At 48.8% G+C, this 14,803-nt stretch overlaps 1 protein-coding gene across 3 annotated transcripts in view; it reads left to right on the top strand.

Moving 5' to 3' along the window:
• Positions 1-8,189: 8,189 nt before the first annotated feature.
• Ca4 (carbonic anhydrase 4) overlaps positions 8,190-14,803 on the top strand; it is a 9,083-nt gene continuing 2,469 nt past the window's right edge. Inside the window, exons 1-3 of one of the 3 annotated variants that reach the window (XM_008831131.3) lie at positions 8,190-8,380; positions 13,187-13,240; positions 14,161-14,316. In XM_008831131.3, coding sequence (XP_008829353.1) covers positions 8,308-8,380; positions 13,187-13,240; positions 14,161-14,316 — 283 coding nt within the window. In that variant the 5' untranslated portion in view covers positions 8,190-8,307. Of the gene's footprint in view, positions 8,381-8,404; positions 8,914-13,186; positions 13,241-14,160; positions 14,317-14,803 lie in introns of those variants that run through there. The other 2 variants (XM_008831138.3, XM_008831124.3) reach the window with 2 other exon arrangements.

Genomic DNA, 14,803 nt, shown 5'->3' with positions numbered 1-14,803 from the left:
AAAGCATAGTGTTTTTTTCTGTATAGCCATTTGCATTTGACCTTCCCCTGAGCTGGGAACCCCAGGAGCGCAAGTTCTCAGCTCCCTTGTGCTCCATGCCTGTCACTGCCCAAGGAGGACTGAAACTAAATCTCACATTTTGGTCTATGCAGTTGGGGTGCCCTAAACCTGGAGCTCACCCATTCAGCTAGACTAGGTACCCTGTAAGCCTCAGAGGTACTGTTGTCTCTGATTCCCCAGGCCTGGGATTACAGCATGCCTAGTGCTAGGGATCCAAACTCAGGTCCTCATGCTTGCACAACAAGCAAATTTACCAATTGAGCCATCTCCAGAGCCCCTGAAAACTTACATCTTAAAGGCATAGACTGAAAGCCTAGCGTGATAGAGATAAGGCTCATGGTCCAAGTAGGCCTCTTCCTCTCCCCTTCCTTCCCTTCCCCATTCCCTTCCCTCCCCTCCCTTCTCCCTTCCCCCTCCCCTCCCCTTTTTTTTGAGACAGGGTCTCCCTGTAGCCACAGCTGGCCTGAATCCAGATTCACCTACCTCTGCTTCTGCCTCCTGACTGCTAGGATTAAAGGCTGCCACTGCTTCTGCCTCCTGAGTGCTGGGATTAAAGGTGTATGCCACCATGCCTGGCTACCATTTCCCTTTTTAAGAGCCAAATAAGCTGGGCAGAGGCAGGCTGATCTCTGTGAGTTCGAGGTCAGCCTGGTCTACATAGTGAGTTCCAGGCCAGCTGGGGCTACAGGGAGACCCTGGTTCAAAAAGACCAAAAGAAAAAAAAAGAGCCAAGTAGCAGCCTGGTGCACGCCTTTAATCCCAGCACTTGGGAGGCAGAGGCAGGCAGATCTCTGTGAGATGAGGCCAGCCTGGTCTACATAGTAAATTCCAGGCCAGCTGTGGCTACAGGGAGACCCTGTCTTAAAAAGGACCACACACACACACACACACACACACACACACACACACACACACACACACACACACATACACACATACACACAATTGAATAAATAAAAAAGCAGACTTAGCAGAAAAGGAGATGTCCTTAGAGATGGGTATCACCTTTCCTCAACATCATTTAGGCCAAGGCTTTTTTTTCTTTCTAGTTTACAGTGATGCTAAACTATGCTTCCCAAGCTTGCTTGTATATATCTAAAAGGAAAAAAGGAATTGAGAAATAAAAGAAGCATAGAATAGATCTGGGAAACTCATGCTGAGTTCTCTGCCTGGATCAGACATCGCTGACCTGGCCCTATTTCCTGGATCAGATATCACCTCAGACATCACTGTCTTGTCCCTTAGAGCCCTTTCCCAGGCATTGGACACCCCTGAAGCTCAACGTCTATTTTTCCCTCCAGGTGGCCCCAGAGCCCTCCCCATGTGCATCATTGTGTCTGTTTACAGTAGCTTAAAGACATAACTGGCCACATAAAACAGCTGGAATTTAATCTCTCACAAAGTGAGAGTGCACTTCCCCAAACTGTCATCTAGTGAGAATCTAGAATTAAAGGTGAGAGGTCAGGGGCTGGATGACTCAGTGGTTAGGAGGACTGGTTGCTCTTGCAGAGCACCTGGATTCGATTCCCAGCACCTCCATGGTGGCTAACAACAGTCCATAACTCTAGTTCCAGGAGATCCAATGCCCTCTTGCCTCTTCAGGCATTGTAGGACATGGGTGCACTTACATACATGATTGTAAGACACTCAGACCACAAAATAAAAATAAACAAATCCAAAAACTGTAAAAATTAAAGATGGGAGATTAGAGCCTCTCAAGCAGAAAGTCTGGCAGCCAATATAGGACTAAGGTCAGAGTTCCCCTTAACTGAGGCTATAAAGCCAACTGGTAATACAGTAGCCTAAAGCTACTAGCATTGCAGAAAGCTGCTGAGGCAGCAGCAAGCACCTTTAAGAGGAGGTAGGAAAGAACTCAGTGCCTTTACGATTTCAGAGTTATGGGGTTCAAGAAAATGGCTCAGTTGGTAAAGTACTTGCCACACAAACTTGAGGATCTGAATTCAATACCTGGCATTCACATGAAAACCTGGGCATGGTGACATGTGCTTATCATTCCAGTTCTGGGGAGACAGAGCCAGGCAACTTGCTGGCAGATCACTGGTAGATCTCTAATCAGTGAGCCCCAGGTCCCAGTGAAAGATCTTTTGTCTCTGAAAACAAGTTAGAGGATGGGGAGAGGGCTCAACAAGTAAAGGAACTCACCACGAAGCCTGATGACCTGAATTCAATCCCCAGAACCCATAAGGTGGAAGGAGAGAACTGACTTCTGAAAGTTATCCTCTGACCAATAGATTTGTGCTGGCATTCACACACCCACATTCACACACATACATATACACTTACATAAATACAACAATTAGTTAATTTTTAATATTTTATTTATTATTTTTATTTTATGTATATGCATGTATTCCCTGCATGTAGGTAAGTGCACCCGAGTCCTGCAATGCCCTTGGAGGGCAGAAGAGGCTGTCAGATCCCCTGGGACTGGAGTTACAGGCAGTTGTTAGCCGCCATGTGGGTACTAGGATTTGAACCTGGGTCTTCTGTAAGAACAACCAGTGTTCTTAACCGATGAGCCATCTTTCCAGCCCCAATAATTAATTAATTTTTTAAAAAGTCAAAGTAGATGGCTCCTGAGGAATGACACCTGAGGTTGACCTCTGTCCCCCACATGAACACACATGCATGCCCACACAGACAACCCCCCACATACCTGTACACACAGAAACATATACACAGAAATATGTACACACCCATACATACCAGTCCTGCTCTCTAAAAAGATTTCTGAGTCGCTGGGCATGGTGGTGCATGCCTTTAATCCCAGCACTTGGGAGGCAGAAGCGGGTGGATCTCTGTGAGTTCAAGGCCAGCCTGGTCTACATAGTGAGTTCCAGGCCAGCTGGGGCTACAGGGAGACCCTGTCTCAAAAAGGACAAAAAAAAAAAAAGATCTCAGAGTCAAGAGAGTCCATCCACAAGTGACTTCTTTTTTGAAACAGGATTTCCCTATAGCCTGGCTGGCCTGGAACTCACTATGTAGACCAGGTTGGCCTCGAACTCACAGAGATCCACCTACCTCTGCCTCCCAGTGCTGGGATTAAAGGTGTGCGCCACCACACCAGGTGGAAGTGGACATTCTTTTAAAGATTTATCTATTTAGTTTATTTTATGCATCTGTGTGTATACCTGAGTATATGTATATGTACCATGTGGGTGCAGGCAGTTGTGAGCTGCCACATGGGTGCTGGGAATTGAACTCGGGTCCTCTGGAAGAACAGAGAATGCTTTTAACTTCTCAGCCATCTCTCCAGCCCCTAGAAGTAGCCATTCTTAATGTGTTTGGATTGAGACTGTGATGTTTGGGGGAGTTGCTTACCCACAGTGCCTTGGGTTGTTCTCCTAGTGGCAAGAGAGTATCTTAGACCATCAATGGATCAATTTTCATGGAGATGTTCTCAGAGACAAGTGTGTGCTGTTCCATCTGGCACAGAAGTGGAGATTTCCATCTTTGGTGCCAGTGGCAATCATTAAGCACTATATGGCCAGCAAGATGGGCACTTGCTGCCAAGTGACCTGAGTTTGATTACTGGGACTCATATAGTGGAAAGAGAGAATTGACTCTTGACATTTGTCCTCTGACTGCCACATACATGCTGTTGCATACATGCATCGGAATATAAATAGGTGCAGCGGATAAAATAAAATACTCTTTTAAGCCAGATGTGGTGGCACATGCATTTGATCTCACTTGGGAGACAGAGGCAGGCTGATCTCTGTGAATTCAAGGCCAGCCTGGTCTACATAGCAAATTCCAAGCCAGCTGGGGGTACAGGCAGACCCTGTCTCAAAAAGACCAAAAATAAATAAATAAATAGATAGATAGATAGATAGATAGATAGATAATACTCTTTTAAAAAAGCATAAAAACAAAATAAAATAAATGCTACATGGGTTTATGACCATAAAAACAGAAGCATAGGAACTAAGGTACCACACAAGCTGAGACTAAAGCAGACCAGCTAAATAACAGTTGGGGAAACTCACCAACGCTCAGACAGATCCCAGAAAAGCCCCCGAAGATGTCAGTGGTGATGGGGACAGAAGCAGAACCACATCTTCATCTGCAGCAGCCTGAGAAGTTCCCTTAATCTTTAAGAAAGCTTGACTCAGGCTAATCCACAATTTGTGGCTTTGATACAGAAAAGAATGTCACGACTAGTCAAGATGAAGTAGAGTTGGGGTTTATTAAAAATAGAAAGATTAGCCAGGTGTGGTGGCACACACCTTTAATCCCAGCACTTGGGAGGCAGAGGCAGGCAGACTTCTGTGAGTTCAAGGTCAGCCTGGTCTACATAGCCAGTTTCAGGTCAGCTGGGGCTACAGGGAGACCCTGTCTCAAAAATGAAAGATCCAGGTGTGGTGTGATGGCACATGAGGCAGAGGCAGGTGGATCTCTGTGAGTTCGAGGCCAGTCTGGTCTACATAGAGAGTTCCAGGTCAGTCTTAGGGAAACAAAATGAGACCTTGTCTCAATAAAATAATAAAAACAAAAAACAAAACAAACCCTCAAGAGAAGAATAAAACTATTCCCAAAAGCATGGGTGTGGGCTTTTCAAAGAAGGGTCAAAACTTATTAAAAGACATTTTAAACTTTAAAAAAAAAATTATTTATTATTTTTATTTCACATGTATGTGTGTATTGCCTGCATGTAAGTAAGTGCACCCCTGTGGTACAATGCCTGCGGAGGTCAGAAGAGGCTGTCGGATCCCCGGGACTGGAGTTACAGACAGTCATTAGCTGCCATGTGGGTACTGGGATTCAAACCCAGGTTTCTACAAGAACAACCAGTGTTCTTAACCACTGGGCCATCTCTTCAACCCCTAAAAGACATTTTAAACACAGATTTTTTTTTTTTTAGTACTTTATTATTTTTATTTTATGTGTATGAGTGTATTGCCTACATGTATGTGAGTGCACCCGTGTCATGCAAAGCCTCGGAGGTCAGAAGAGGGCTTTGGATTCCCCTGGAACTGGAGTTAAGGATGGTTTGTAGCCACCATGTAGGTGCTGGGAATTTAACCTGGGTCCTCTGCAAGAGCAGTCAGTGCTCTTAACCCCTGAGCCATCTCTCCAGTCCCTAAACACAGATTTTTAAGCACAGGCAGGAGTGGGATCAAGAGAAAGACAGATGCTCAGGAAAGAAGAAGACACACCCAAGTGTGGGGTTTGTTTCTCAAGAGAGAGTTACAACTGAGTATCTTAGCATCAGTCACATATACCACTTTGGTGACTCTCAAGGTATATCTCAAGTGTTGCTAAGTAATCTTCCCCCCTTCTCTCTCTTTAAATTTTTTATTACATTTATTTATTGTATGGGTGTGTGGGTATGGGTGGGTGTATGTGTGTGTGTGTTTGTTGTGCACACTTGCCACAGTGTATGTGGAGAAAGTCAGAGAACAACCTGGGGGGAGTCACTTCTCTCCTTCCACCATGTAGGTCCCAAGGATTGAACTCACGTCATCAGGAGCAAGAGCCTTCACTCAAAGAGCCATCTCAGGGGCCCTCTTCCTCTTTTTGATAAGTGAGATTGTAGGGTAGCTCTGGAGGTGACTTGGATGGGAGTATAATCAGATGAGGTAAAACCAGGAACCATGAGTGTGGCATAAAGCATGTCCTTTTACTGTAATGGGGGTTTCTGATTATTTTCCTAGAAAATTGCAGATTTACACCTAGGAAGGGAGAAGGGCCTTAAGCAAATGTTATTTGTGTTGGAATTCTTGATTCTCAGCTCAGGGGAGGGGTTTCTTTCTCTTTTTATGTCCCCACGATGTTTCCTGTCCTTCTCTTCTGCCTCAGTTTGACCTCAGAGCCCTTGGTTTCCCCAAGCTTCCCTTCTGTTCCAGGCAGAGTCATGCCAGTGAAAACTCCAGGACAAGCCTTGTGATTCATCTTTGACTACCTCATGGGCCAATGGCCACACCCAAGCTGCACTAACAAACCAGTTGTGAAAGGCTGGGCTGGGTGGCCCTGGCTCTGTCAGGCAGTTCCCAGTAACTGTTTATAGTTGGAGGTCAGCAGGGCAGCATTATCACTCCAGTCATCCCCGCTTTATAGATGAGGAAGTTGCAATCAGAAGAGGAGGAAAGTTGCCCAAGGCCATCCCTGAGTCAGAGGAAGAGCAAAGACTTGAACTCAGGACACTGGGTTCGGGACATCAAGGATCCTGTACTACGAAGGGAAAGAAGCTGCTTTGGGGCTGGGTTAATTGGATTGGCAGCTTTATGGTCCTGTAAATCACTGGGACATGTTAGTGCCCACCTTCCCTCTAATCACCGTAAATCAGACATTGCTCCCTTTGGGGAAGCTGAGCCCCAGATGCCTGGAAGCGTGATGTTATAGATAACTGGTTTATGGCAGGGCAGGACTGGAGCTGGGGCTGGGAAATAAAGCTGAGAATGCTGAGATAGGTGGAGGTTGGAGGGGAGTAAAGAAGTAGGGGGGCAGTAGGGAAGAGACAGCTGTGGAGTTGGAGATGTCAGACACACACCCCCAGACTGCCTCCAGAGCCCTGCTCACCCTCTGAGGTGTCATAACTGGGATGTGTCCCCAGAAATCTCCTTCTTCCGAGGGGCTACTCTGTAGTGGGTCCACAACACACCTGCCTTCCCATACTCTGCCCCAATGCAATGGACTTTGAAGTAAATACAGAAGTCACTGATCAATAGCCAGTGTAAGCTATCAAATCTCCTCTGCTTCTCATCCCACTGGCCTGGGTGATAGGGACATCCTGAATCTAGCTTCGTTCCTCCTATGTTTTATTCTTAAAAGAGACTTTTTTTTTCAGCCCTACAAACACAAATCTACTTCCCAGATAAGGTTCTCTGGAAAAGAGAGTGGGATGCCAGAGCCCCAGGTTGGAGGTTAAATTCCAGGGCAGGGTAGACAATAAGACCCTAAACCTGATTAGGGATACCCTTCCCCCCAACCTGCTTCTCTGGAGGATCAAAGCTGCCTGTTTGGGCTGTGTGATCCTGGGCCAGAGCAGGGGAATCAACCAGACTCTAACAAGGGAGGAAGCTCCTTTGCCGGGATTGTTACCCCTCAGAGGTCCCCATTCCAGTTCAAAGGCAAGGGACAGGGTGGGGAGGGGGTAATGAGAATTTGGAAACGGATGGGGAAACGGCTGCACCACAAAATGGGGCTTCCTGTTGTGGAGGGGGTCCAGGTCCACTGCCTGAGTCTGTCGCTCTTCCAAAAGGAAAGCCCTCCAAGGTAACTTTGCTTTCCATGGACTCTTCTTACGACCCTGACTAATGGGGTTGATTCAGATCCTTGGTCTTTTCCCTTCTCATCTACTGGGCCAGGAGACCTCAATAGCACGCCCCCCATTGGTTATCTTAGTAAGTGCCTTTATAAACCATTTCTCTATTGTGCCTTCCCATCCTCCTTAATCCCTCCCAACCCTTCTACTGGAAGCCTTGCCAGCCCTCCACTCTCTACCCCTCCCCCCAAATCCCATCCCTGCCCCTCCAGTCATCACAAAAACACCAGCAACAGCAACTGTACTCACTATTGAAACAGGGATCTTTGGTTACCTTAGAAATAAGTTTGATTTGGGGTGTAGCTCCTTGTAGAGTGTTGCTTGGCTAGCATGAGAAAAAGAAAAAAGAAAAGGAGAAGGAGACTTCTTTTCGGTAAAAGGAAAAGGAGATGAGACCATCTGAGAGAGCCCCTCATCCAGTCATCTCTTCAACAAACAGCATGGGGTAGCCATCAATCCTCCTAACTCTCCCATCTGTCCGAGGCTATTCCCACCCCAAAGCAAGGCCATTCCAAGGATTCAGTTGGAGACCCCTGTGCAGTTGGCGCCAACGCGATAGAAGACTGGGGCAGTCACCCTTGTGGGTCAGACACTTCAGGATGTCCTTTCCCTGTTCCCAGATCAGGGACCAGGAATAGGATGGGTCATAGGTGAGGAGGGTGAGACTTCTGAGCTCAGAAGATGCGGAGTGGGTGAGGGGTCCTTTCGCATCAAACAGAAAGTGGCTGGCCGGAGCCTGGACTAGGGGGAGTGGGGGGGAGGAGGATTCTTTGAGACCTGAGACTGGACTAGGGGAGGGGAGGCTCCGCCAGGAGGAGGAGCCGCCTCCACGTCCTGCTGTCGGGTCTCCCTCCGGTGGCGGCTAGACTATAAAACCCCAACCGGCATGATCGTGACACCATCTGTGGCTTCTTTGGTGCGCGACCCCCGGCAGGGCAGCGTCTTGGTTTTGGAGCTCGATGCAGCGGCTTCTTGTTCTGCTAGCCCTGGCCGAGGCCGTGACCTTGGCTTACGCAGATGACTCTACCGAAGGTACCCTCGGGTGACCCTGATCGTCCCCATCCTCGCGCCCCTGCCTAGGCTCGTTTGCGGACCGCCTGTGCGCGCCAGCTGAGCGTGGGTTAGGGTTGCATGCGCGCAGGGGGCGGTGGGGGTGGCTGTGCGCTAGCGTGTGCACCCACGATGTCTGCACTCGCTGCGGGGCTGCGGAGTATGCTAGTGGCGGGATGGGCATGTGATCGGTGAAAAGGATGCTTCTCCGACCCGCCTCGATGCACGGTCACTTTGATCCTCCTGGGTCTGTCCGTGGGTGACCGTCTGACCTGGAGGGACTCAGAGCTGGTGGCTGCCCCACCTCCCTCCCGGAACAAGCGCAGCAACTTGGATGTATTGGGGTCCTGGCAATCCCCTCTTCCCACCATGGGTTCCTTGCCCTGGAGCTGCAAGCTCCTTTCTCCCCTGCCCCCAGCGCTGGATTGGGAGCCTGGCGGGGGGCCATCCCGAGACCCGAGTCCCTGGACTAGCCGGTCTTTCCGGACAGGGTGATTTTCGTTTAAAGATTAATGGTGAGTCCGAGCTCTTAATTATTCGTCTAGGTGGGAGGTGGCGGGAGAGGTGTGTTAATATTTGATAAGGAACTAAAGGCGATTCTAGCGGCTGGCCGCTTCTCCACTAACCCAAAGCCCTTCACAGGAAGATCTCATTTGCTAGCCTACAGCGAAACCATCCTCTCCGATGGTTTTTTGGTCTATCTGGACCAAACCCCTCCGGAGTTAGGTGCCCGGTCTTTGGAGTGGAGCAATGGGTGAGGGTGCCCTCAGCGGCAGAGTGGGAAAGAGAGCTCCTTGTTGCTGGCCGCTTGGAGGGCAAGAGACATCTTTACAGCAGCTCCTAGGCACCATCCCAGGGGAGGAAGAAAGAGCAACAGATATTTGGATCTGTGATTTCAAGTCCAGCCTGGTCTACATAGTGAGTTCCAGGCCAGCTGAGGCTACAGGGAGACCCTGCTTCAAAAAAGACCAATAATAATAATAATAATAATAATAATAATAATAATAATAAGGCTAGGCATTTGAAACCTACTAAGCTTTGGGGCTTATTCAAAAGAAAAATGCTTTTTGAAATTAATGGGCTCCTTGTAGTTGTTGGGCCTTGGGTAAGTCACTTAAGCTGTTTTGTCATTTGCAAGGCAGGGCTAGTAATTCTGCCCACGGGTGTTGTTTTAAGGATAGTGCATGTGAGTGATTAGGCATTGCCTTCTACCTCCTGGCACATGCAAATAATAGTTTGGAGGCTCTGCCACTGGCCTGGGGGCCATAGGAGTGAGAGAGTCCTATTCACTTGACCCCCCTCACACAGACCACTCCCTGTTTAGTGCCAGGGCTTTCTGATTGGGACCCACCTTCCTTCAGCCATCACATATGTAGCAGGGGTTAGGTTGCAGGAAATCTCCAGAGTATCTGTTCTCAGTGAGAGGAAAGAGGAGAGGTATCTGCCTGGTCAGAGCCCCAGACCCCAAGGCCAGGAGGTGTCCAGACTTTGCCCAGAACACACTTGGGTTTTGCTGAGCTAGTTGCAGGATTCTTCCCCTTTCTCTTAGAGTGAGAGGGTGGGGCGAGCAAGGTCCATTAAGGAGAACTTCAGTAATCTCTGAAGGACCTCTGAGCCTGGAGCAAAAACAAATCTTTCCTCCCTTAAAAGGGAAGGGGGGAACATGATGGAGGACAGAGGCAGGGTGAATGACAGTGCTTTGTAGTTCTCTAAGTCAGTCTCTGGTCAGGAGCTCAATAGGACACAGAGCTGGGAGCCTCTCTCCATCCCACACTCTCTTTCCTGGAAGTGATCAGAGAGGCTGACTGGTAATTCTCTCCTCGGGGTGGCACCTCGAGCAAATATTGGGAGAGTGAGCCAACTAGTGTCCCTGCCACCTCCTGACTGACTGCAAGATGCAGCCCTGACCCCTGGCCTCCACCTCATCATCATTAGGTTTTTCTTGCGGCTGCTCCTGAAGAGGGTAGTTATATGAGTGTTCAACCCAATAGGTCAAAAGTCTCTATGATTAAGACAATGGATCAGAGGTCACCACTACAAACCAGGGAGCTGGGGCCAAAGCTAGGAAAGGGAAGATTCCTAAGAAAAGCCCAGCCTGAACCAGATGGGCCTCCTGGGAGGTGCTGAGGCTTCAAAGTTGGTATCCCAAAATAGCTTCTTCTTGGGTCTCTAGTGCCAAGGAGGGGCGGCTCTCCCAAGGCTCTGCCTGGTGGCCATTTCTTCCAGGTCCTCTAAGGCCGGACACTCAGGAAGATCCTAACAGGGATTCCTTTCTTTGCTGTGACACTTCAGTCCTTCATCTGGTCTGACCAGAGGCATCTGTCTCTGGAGGGCTCTGAGGCTCAGATAAGGGAATTCTTCTCTGCAAAGATGAAACAATAGAAAACCAGGTGTGGCCATGTAATCCCAGGACTGGTAAAGTGGAGACAGGATCAGAAGTTCAAAGTAATCCTTCACTATACAGGGAGTTGGAGACCACTCCAGAGGCAGAGGCAGGCAGATCTCTGTGAGTTTGAGGCCAGCCTCCTGGTCTCCATATCGAATCCAGGCCAGCTGTGACTATAGGGAGACCCTGTCTCAAAAAGATTAAAAAAAAAAAAAGTGCAGCAGCTCCCAGAGGGTGGGTCACTGTGGGGAAGACCCTGCATTCTGAACAAGGCCATGCTGACTAGACAGCAGGAATGCTGATCCAGAGCTGGGAAAATGGAAAATCCAAAGTGGCTGAGGAAGGCCAGTTTCCTGTGAGAGTTTAGTCTTCCAGCCTAGAACCTTCCCTGGCTATTAAAAGCCTGACTCTTGTGGCACACACCTTTAATCCCAACACTTGGGAGGCAGAGGCAAGCGGGTCTCTGTGAGTTCAAGGCCGGCCTGGTCTACATAGTGAGTTCCAGGACAGCTGGGGCTACAGAGAGACCCTGTCTCAAAAAGACCAAAGGAAAAAAAAAGAAAAGCCTGATTCAATACTTCTATCTCTACCCCAGGGATAGCTCCCTGCCCAGACCCAAGAGGAGATGGGGTTGGGGGTTGGGGAGATGACTGACACAAGAAGATAGAGAACCTACCAGCATGGTGGTGAACATATGTAACCCCAGCATTCGGGAGGTTGAAGGAGGAGGATCTTGAATCTGAGGCTAGCCTGAGCTACATAAGAATATATTATCTCAAGAAAACAAGGGCTGGGCATGTAGCTCAGTACTGGAACACTTGACCATCATGTGCAAATCCCTGGGTTTGATTCCTGGACCTGGAAGAAAAGCAAAACAAAACTATAAAACCCACAGAAGGGAGAGGTTGATGTATTTAGAGGCCTGAGGCTGAGCTGGTCCAGTCCTTTTCTTAGGAAATGTCCTCATCCCTGAATTCTTTCCAACTCACTCCATGTCTTTCCTCTCCTGACTCTTCTTAGCTTTAGCCATCTGCTCACTGACAGGAGGACTCCAGAGAGAGAGACAGTGGGCCAGGAAAGAGAGGACAAGTTGTCCATGCGATTTTACTGCACATAGGTTGTCTGGAATATTCTATACCATTCCTCTTGTTTTTTTAAATTAATGAAAAAAACTTTAAAAATATTTTATTATTTTTATGTATATGAGTGTAAAACCTGCATGTATGTAAGTGCACCCATGTCATGCAATGCCTGCAGAGTCAAAAGAGGGTGTCCGATCCCTGGAACTGGAGTTACAGATGGTTGTTAGCTGCTATGTGGCTGTTGGGAACCAAACCTGAGTCCTCTGCAAGAGAAGCTAGTGCTTTGAGCCACTGAGCTGCCTTTCCAGCACCCCTCCCCCACCAGCCTTTTTTGTTTGTTTGTTTGTTTGTTTGTTTTTGAGACAGGGTCTCACTATGCAGCTCTGTGGTGCCTGGAACTTGCTATGTAGACCAGGCTGACCTTGAGCTGAGAGTGCTGGGATTGAAGGCATGTGTCACCACACCCAGTGTTGTACCATCCCTTTTTGATCCTCCCCACAGTTTTATGAACTGAGTGTGTTAGCGCCATTTTACAGATGATAAAACTGAAGCTCAGAGAGAATAAGAGACTGCCCCTAAACCAGGACTCCAAAGTGGCTCAGCCAGAATTTGACTTTGGATGAAACGCTTTGTTTGCCCTGCAGATGCAAACTTGTTTTCTTTCTCTTCTTTCTTTCTTTTTTCATAGACCTTATTTTTAGAGCATTTTCAGTTTTACAGAACAAGTGGAGCAGAACACATAGAGGGTGCCCACATGTCCCGTGTGTGTCTCTGCACAGATTCTCTTGTTATCAGTTTGCGTTGGTGTGGTACATTTGCAGTACTGCCCTTCTTCAAGGATGCTGGCTCTTCTGTCTTCACAGTTTAGCCTAGGGTGGGTCTTAATGGGTGAGAGGGGCATTTGGGAGGGACTGCCCACCCTCCATGGACTACATTGGCTCCCTGGAAGGCAGCCCAGCTGGAAGGTAGCCTGGCTAAACCCACTCCATTGTTCCAGAAAGAGTTCTAATCCTTCCCTATCAACAGAGCCTCCTCCTTGGTTAGGGGCAGGATGCAGGAGGGAGAAGAGGCTGTGGACTGGGACAGAGCTGAGCAGCCTCAGTGATCCCCGAGGATTAGCACCCTTGGTAAGATGAACAGATGAGCTGACATTGCTATGAGTATTAAGTCTCCTTCCCCAGGGCTCAGGCTCACATCCCAGAAACCCTCCATATTAATCCGAGAGGGCTTCAACCCCAGGGTTGTTCCCAGGCCCTGATCCACAAAGCTCTGTGCAGGGTTCACATACACACTCCTTAGTTCTTTCTCTCTCTGTTCCAGAGCCACACTGGTGCTATGAAATTCAAGCTACAGAATTGAACAACAATTGCAAGGGTGAGTACACCAGTGCTGGGGACCCTCTATGGAGCATGAGGGTGGCAGTGCCTCTCCTGCCACTTAGCAGCACCTACACACACACACACACACACACACTTCTGGTGCTCAGTGAATAAGGACATAGAATGATCGTAGACTGACATTTTCACTGCTACAGTGATATGCAATCTGATCTCTTCCTGTCATGAGGGCAAGAGGACACTGGGACTAAATAATTAGCATCCACGTTAAAGAGATAGGCACATTTTGCTCTTTCTTCCAACATAGTGGAGAGTTGGTTCTCTTTAGTGAGGCCTTTGCAGGTGGAGCTGGGAGATGTTCTTGGTACGCTTACTGTTTTAGTGCTGGGGATGGAATTCAGAGCCTCACACCCTGTTGCCTTTTTATACCTTTAAATTCAAATGTTGATCCCGGTACTTCCTGCCTTGCTGTATTAAGGGAGGTCTCTCTCTTGCCCTTGCACAGCTGAGTGGTGGAGCTGTCATGTCCAGTTTCATTTCATAACAGCACTTCCTGAGGGTCCCCCTCCATAGCTTCCAAAGCCCTCTGCCACTCAGCAACTTTGAAACTCCCCTCGTGCCCCTCCCCCACCATAAGTAGCTTAGTATTGAGATTCCCAATGAGAAAGCTAGAGCCCAGAGAGGGGTATGGCCAGTGTCATGGGATTGTTCTGACCCCAGAGCTCTCAGCCACCACTGGCAACCCTAGTTTCCCTCCATCATTTCCTCCAACTTCCAGCCCCCCGCCACATCAGAGCTAGACTCACTGGCCTGTCAGTGGGGAGGATGATGATGAAGGCCAGGGCAGAGTGAGTTTTAAGGCACATGCCCTGCTGTAGGGGCTCCCAACACTCCAAGACCTTGCCTGACCTCAGTGAGTAGACCTGCTCTTGACTCAGCCCTTCTCGCCCTGATCAGGGCCTGACCATTGGCCTGGAGACTGCCAGAAGACCCACCAGTCCCCCATCAACATCGTCACCACCACGGCAAGGCTGGACAAGAACCTGGGCCCCTTCTCCTTCTTTGGCTACAACAAGAAGGAAAAGAGGGTAGTCACAAACAATGGGCACTCAGGTGGGTTCCTGGTCAGCTGGATGGAAACCCCGGGCAGGGTTTCCTGTGCAGGGATGCTGAGTCACTGAGGACTGAGGGTGGGAGGGGCCATCAGGGAAGCTTCTGGAGAGGAGAACACTTATTTCATCAGAACAGTGGGGGTAGGGGAGAAGAACCTTCCAGGAAAGAGGGACCAACCTTTGTGAAGGCATAGAGGCATGAAACAGCTTGAGTGTTGGGGAATGGCAGGTGGGGGCAGTTATGCGTGGATGGAGGACACAGAGGGAAGTTGGGAGGAGTCAAGTAAGGTCTAGGCGAGGTCACCAGGGCTCAGGAGTTTGGACATTGCCCCGGGATGCCAGGGTGCCACAGAACGGGTCAAGGCAGAGGTGAGACCAGGGCAGAGCTGCATTTTGAGGTGTGTGTGTGTGTGTGTGTGTGTGTGTGTGTGTGTGTGTGTGTGAGAGAGAGGGAGACAGAGACGGGGAGAGAGCGCGGGAGAAAGAAA

Source organism: Nannospalax galili, unplaced genomic scaffold (assembly GCF_000622305.1).
Source record: "Nannospalax galili isolate Female #2095 unplaced genomic scaffold, S.galili_v1.0 scaffold1430, whole genome shotgun sequence".
Lineage (NCBI taxonomy): Eukaryota > Metazoa > Chordata > Mammalia > Rodentia > Spalacidae > Nannospalax > Nannospalax galili.
This window is presented reverse-complemented; position numbering and strand designations above follow the sequence as displayed.